The sequence below is a fragment of the Coenobita brevimanus genome, chromosome 54, assembly GCF_032717465.1.
Source record: "Coenobita brevimanus isolate Jiangsu-jjx chromosome 54, ASM3271746v2, whole genome shotgun sequence".
NCBI lineage: Eukaryota > Metazoa > Arthropoda > Malacostraca > Decapoda > Coenobitidae > Coenobita > Coenobita brevimanus.
In genome coordinates this window covers 2,185,224-2,191,223 of record NC_137007.1, presented here as the reverse complement: position 1 = coordinate 2,191,223, position 6,000 = coordinate 2,185,224, and the positions used below count along the sequence as shown (strand labels likewise).

General features: G+C 41.4%; 1 protein-coding gene across 1 annotated transcript in view; it reads left to right on the top strand.

The window, feature by feature from the left end:
- Positions 1-697: 697 nt before the first annotated feature.
- Positions 698-6,000, top strand: part of Dcr-1 (Endoribonuclease Dcr-1) — a 62,483-nt gene continuing 57,180 nt past the window's right edge. The window contains exons 1-2 of the mRNA XM_080273346.1: positions 698-873; positions 3,660-3,840. Coding sequence (XP_080129472.1) covers positions 698-873; positions 3,660-3,840 — 357 coding nt within the window. The remainder of the gene's footprint in view (positions 874-3,659; positions 3,841-6,000) is intronic.

Genomic DNA, 6,000 nt, shown 5'->3' with positions numbered 1-6,000 from the left:
TTCAAGGGACTTTGATTTCCATTGCCAGATAGGCTACTGTAAATTTTTCTAGTCTCTTTTCCCATTATTACTTGTACTGGCAATAGGAAGTTTGATTTGCTGTTAATACTATTTTTTTTGCAATGAAAATAAAATGTGAAAGTTTCGTGCTGGATATCAAGTGGTGGTGGTGGTGGTGGTGGTGATGCCTGGGCCAGTGTGTGTTTGTGGTGTGGACAGGGTTCACATCCTCTCTCATGTACACCCCTACTCCAGTGAGCTGCTGACTGCACACTGCACTCACTCACTCTAACTACTTATGTGGTAATATTTACTATGTACAGTGCCCACCAAATTTTCAAATATGAGGAGGAAGCGTAAGGTAAGAAGTTACGTTTTCTCATCATGCATTTGCATATTAAACTGTTTGCTCTGTTTGCACAGTATGTATTATATTATACAGTATATTTATCAAGACTTTGATTACCCATACTCTTGAAGTCAGTGTCATCAGTTCCAAAACTTTCTCCCCACCGTTATATGAATTCTTATCTATGGCATTCATCAGATTTTGTTGTTAACCATCTATACATAACACCTGTCATCCCTTCTTGCTCAGTGAGTGACTACCGTACTCATTAATGCAAGAGAGTTATAATATTTTTATTCTTCACAGCAACCTTTGTTGTTTCTTTAAGTCCCAAACTTGTCATTACAGATGAACCGGGTCCAGCCAGAAAATGTTCATTCTACCATCTTCACACCGAGGGAGTACCAGGTGGAACTGGTGGATGCGTGTCTCCGCCAGAACACCCTCACTGTCCTGGCCTCACGCTCCACACGCACCTTCCTGATCACTATGGTCACCCGGGAGCTGGCACATCTCACTCGCTGGTATGCTTACACTGTTCTACACAGACAAGAAACCCATGTGTTGTACAGTTTTCCGCAGATAAACAGTAGCTACAATTAAGACTAGACATTCATATATTTTTACGTTTGCTTCAGTAACAAAAGTTACTTAAAGTAATCGTGGAAACAAGTAACATTCATGGGAAAATTACCAGCAGTACTTGTTATATAAATAACTGATGCCATGCATTCTGTTGAGGAATTTGCATATTGGGGGGGCCATGTTACAAGTGATGTTTGCTGTGAACTGGAAGCTAAGCTAAATACCAAAATCAGGTAATTACTTTCCAACAATTGCTGAATGCTGTTGAGAATACAGAGCTCTGAAATGTACATGGCAATAAGATTTGTAACAATATTAGAGTCTCAACTTGGGTTTTGTTTACTTGTGGCTAAATGTTTCTTGTCTAAAAGTAATGGGTGTGTCACTAACTTTTTCATACACATGTATTCCAATGCATTTGCACAGAAAAAATTGCTGATGTAACCTGTGTGTGCAAATGCATTCTGAAGCACAGAGTGCTTGTAGAGAGTGTCTAAGAGAAGTTTGTTTGTGAGTGTATATTTTGCATTTTACTTTACCTTATCCCAGATTTTCATCTTTTTGCAGCTTATTTCATGTAGGTCAGTCACAGAAAAGGACAGTACTACAGGTCTGCATCCTGTCCTTTCCATAACACCTCTTTGAGACTTAAACCATATGAGGAGCTCCAAGGAGTAACACTGGACACATCAAAGTCAAAACTGACAAAATAGTGGGCAGACTAATGAATTGTGGATACATGGCACCTTGGTGGTTCCTCTATGAAATGCCTGTTATTATCATTATAATGATGCTCCCTGGAGGAACTCCCATGATGCCAGGGGTAAAAAATATCCGTTGTCTAGCCTACATTTTCTTGGTTTATTGATTATTGCAGGTTCGGCTTTATGGATAGCTTCATTTATCATCATTGTCATCGTTGTCATCCATCGTCCATCATCATCATCATCAGCAGCAGCAGCAGCATTATCATTATCATCATCATCATCATTTGGACCTCCTTTCCCACCCTAGGGCAGGGTGAGGAGTAGCAATATCCAGTCAGCCAATGTTTGCCCAATTCAATGAGCCATGCTTCCATTCACTCATTATTCAAGTCCTCAAAATCCTGGCTTCATCAGATAGTCCAAACCAAAATTTCATCACATTCTGCAGCTTCCCATTTACCTGCTGATAGGGCCAGTCTGAATGCTACGTTAAAAAGGGGTGCCAAATCCCTGGTTTTGCACTTCATCGGACAAAATTAATCCATCCAGCTCGGTCTCTTGTCAGTCCCATAGCCTTACCTACTTTCATACCTCTGTTCCTCGCACACTCATCCACCTTATCTCTCCACTTTCTTTTTGGCCTACCTTGCCTTCTCCCTCCTTCAAATTCATTCAGATATACCTTTGTCACGACTCTGTTGTCATCCATTCTTTCCACACGACCATACCATCCCAGTACACTTTCTTCGATTCTGGTATCCACAGACTTCCTCACTCTGCCTCTTTCACGTATCACATTATTCCATATCCTATCCACTCTCTGTACCTCACATACATTCCTCAGCGGTCCTCTCTCCCCTGCTTTTACTTTTGACTTTTCCTTTTTATGCCAGACCATAGTCTCACATCTGTATGATAAAGTTAGCACTAACACTCCTTCATGTAAGCCTCGCACTGCTGCAACACTCAAGCCTCTATTTCTTATCAAGACCTTCATAGCACCAGCTGCTTACCTTCCTTGTCACTCTGCTTTCCACTTCTTTTGCACATTTTCCTCTCCTTTATATCACTGTACAGGGCTCTTGCTAACTGCCGATGATTGCAAGCCATTTGGCTCCTGAGGTTTCAGATTTACGAGCCAAATAAATTTTTAGTAGCCAAACTGACTACAAGCCGAAATATTTTACGAGCAGTAAATATATTTATTTACACATTGTGATGATTAAAATCATATAATGAGGTTTTAAGCATTCACAGTGGCGACAAGGAAAGACTTAATAATCAATCACAATGTGCTTTTTTGTTCATTTAAGTGAGATTTACTTATTTTGTAGTTTACTGGGTTTTGAAGTGGATGTATTTTCTCCTCGCCAAAAGGCGACTTGCATGTAAAGTTTGTTCGCCGAAGGGAAAAATTACATGCATTTGCGAGCTGTGGCTCGCCAAACAAGAGCCCTGCTGTACCCAGGTATTTGGACTCTTCCAGAATATTCTCTCCCTTATACTTTATTCTTGTGTTAATCTGTTGTTACAGCACAACAATCAGTGTGGAAAGATGGCAGTTTTAGGCCAAGTAGAGTAAAAAGAATAATGTTATATGTTGGAGTGTGCATAGAGAGATTTCTGGAGCAAAAGAGTGCCTGTATAGAGCATCTATGAGGATGATTGTGTTGTAACATTTTAAGAGTGTGCTTTAAAGTACTTTAGTTAGCATAATGTATTCACAGTGATTTCTAGTGCACAGTAAATTTCAGTAATTATAGTGAGTGTGTGAGAATAGCATAGTGTATGTGAATGTGAAGTTATATTTGGTAGTGTATATGCAGTACAGGGATATTTGTTATGCTGTACAAATATGAGTAGTATTGGTGATGTGAGGTGTGTGGCACACTGGAGAGCTGCCGGGCATAAGTGAACATACTGTCATGCTGTGCCCAGAGTCCACCTAAAAAGGGAGGGATGGGGGTGTTTCATATTAAATGTTGTAAACCCAGAAATTCAATGCCTTCTTCCAGTAGCAAGGACCAAGGCGGACATGACCAGCGCACGTTGATCACAGGATGGTGTGGGCGGGGACTTGTGCGGGCAGGAGAGGCAATCCAGCAAAACACTAACTTAGCTGTCACTACTTATACTGCCCTTGACCAAGTCCATGGCTGGACACCTCATCGCTGGGCTCAGGCCTTCAGAGAGGCTCAGGTTAGGCATTCGTAACAATATTTATTCATAATGCTCATGTTAAGCTGTCCTGAGACTGCTAATTTTTTCACTAATTATGAGATAAATTTTTACTGGTAGCTGTCATCATATTTCAAGAAATAAAAACCAGATGAATAGTTTATGATATTTGAACTAGGTAGAAAAAGAGTATTTAAGGTATGATAGTTAAATGCATCTCAGGTAGAAAATGAAACATTCAAAGTAAATTATGGTGGACAGAGTGCAGCATACTGTAGATCTCTTTACCTTTTATTGCTGTAAGCTGATAGGCCTGTGATATACAGTATTGGAATTGTCTTGTAATCTTGCCCTAAGTAAATCCTGAAAGAAATTTGGTGGCCAAGAATGTGTCAGTGGCAGAAATGAAAAATGCTGTGAAAAATTGAGGAATGGAAAAGTACCAAATGATAAATTACTCTGGGGTAGGGGGGTTTGTCAAGAATACTCCCCCAGTATCCCTGCTTGTCGTAAAAGGCGACTAAAAGGGTTGGCGGAGGGTTAGTGCCCCTCCCCGGAAAACAACTAACTAAAAAAACAAACAATAAGCCTCGGACAAGGACTGACCAAACGTTGACGACCAAGGACCTGACAAAGGACATTACAATTGGAACGTGGAATGTAAGGGGAGCAAATGATGAGGTGAAAGAGAGAGAGATTGTCCAGGTGCTTGAGGATGCGAAAGTGGATGTATGTGGAATAACTGAAACAAAATGGGGAGGAGAAAGTGTGAGAGAATGGGAGTATGGATGGGGTATATGTGCAGGAGTAGGTGAGAATGAGAGGGCAAAGGAAGGAGTATGTATAGTTGTGAGTAAAAGATGGAAGAGGAGCATAAGACAGTATGGATCAGTTGGATCAAGGATTGTGTGGGTAAAGTTGAAAGTTGGAATACAAATGTGGGCGATTGTGTGTGTGTATGCGCCAACGCAAGATCGTGCTAGAAGAGTGAGAGAAGAGTTCTGGACAAATGTAGAAGTGTGCATGGAAAAGTTTGGAAGGAATGATAGTGTTTTTGATTGGTGATATGAATGGTAAAGTTGGGAATGTGAAGGTGGATGGAATAGTTGGTGAGTGAGGTGTGCCTGCTGAGATAGATGAGAATGGGAGTGCGTTAGTGGACATTTGTGCTGGGAGGGGGTTGGTGATAGCCAATACCCTCTTCAGGCATAAAATGATCCACAGGTATACATGGCGAGTGATGAGAAGGGTGGGTGGTGAATTGAGTGAAAGGAAGGCAATGATTGATTATGTGTGTGTGGATGAAAGGATGCGAAGATGTATATTGGATGCAAGAGTTTATAGAGGTTGGGGGAGTGGACTTTCTGACCACTACTTGGTGGTGGCCAGAGTTAAAGTTCAAGTAAGATGGAGGAATAGAAGAAGGGAAAGATGAGAGGAAGGAGTAGTTGCAAGGAGAGTGGAAAGGTTACAAGAGGATGAGAAAAAGGCAGAGTATAAGAGAGAAGTGGAGGAACGATTGGGCAAATATGAGTTGGAGCAGATGGGGGACGTGGAAGGTGTGTGCAGAATACCTGTATTTACAGAAGAAATATGTGCAGCATGTGATATGGTGTGTGGAAGGAAGAGAAGACGGAGGGGGGTGCAAGGAACAGCGTGGTGGACTGAAGAGGTGAAACGGGCTGTGGCACAAAAGAAGAAAGCATACAATGAATGGATGAGAAATAGGGGCGTGGAAGAAGTTGAGAGGCGGAAGAGAGAGTTATATGTAGAAAGAAAGAGAGAGGTGAAAAGATTAGTAAGAAGAGATTGGATGAGGAATTTGGAAGGAATTTGAGTGTAAAGTGGAGGGACTGTAAGAAAATGTTCTGGAAAGAAGTGAAAAGAGTAAGACAGGGTGGAAGTGGAGTTAGCAGGGGAGTGAAAGATAAAAATGGTAGATTACTAGTGGAGAAGGGAGAAAAAGTGAGCAGATGGAGAGAACACTTTAAGGAATTGTTGAACGTGGAGGATGGAAGTAATGCGAGTATATGTGGCTGGGGAATGGCTGGAAGAAGGAGGGAGGTGAGAAGACAGGAAGAAATCAGTAGGATAGAAGTTGTGGAAGCAATGAAGAAAGTTAAATCAGGGAAAGCCCCAGGAATTGATGGAGTGTGTGGTGAAATGCTGAAGCATGGGGGA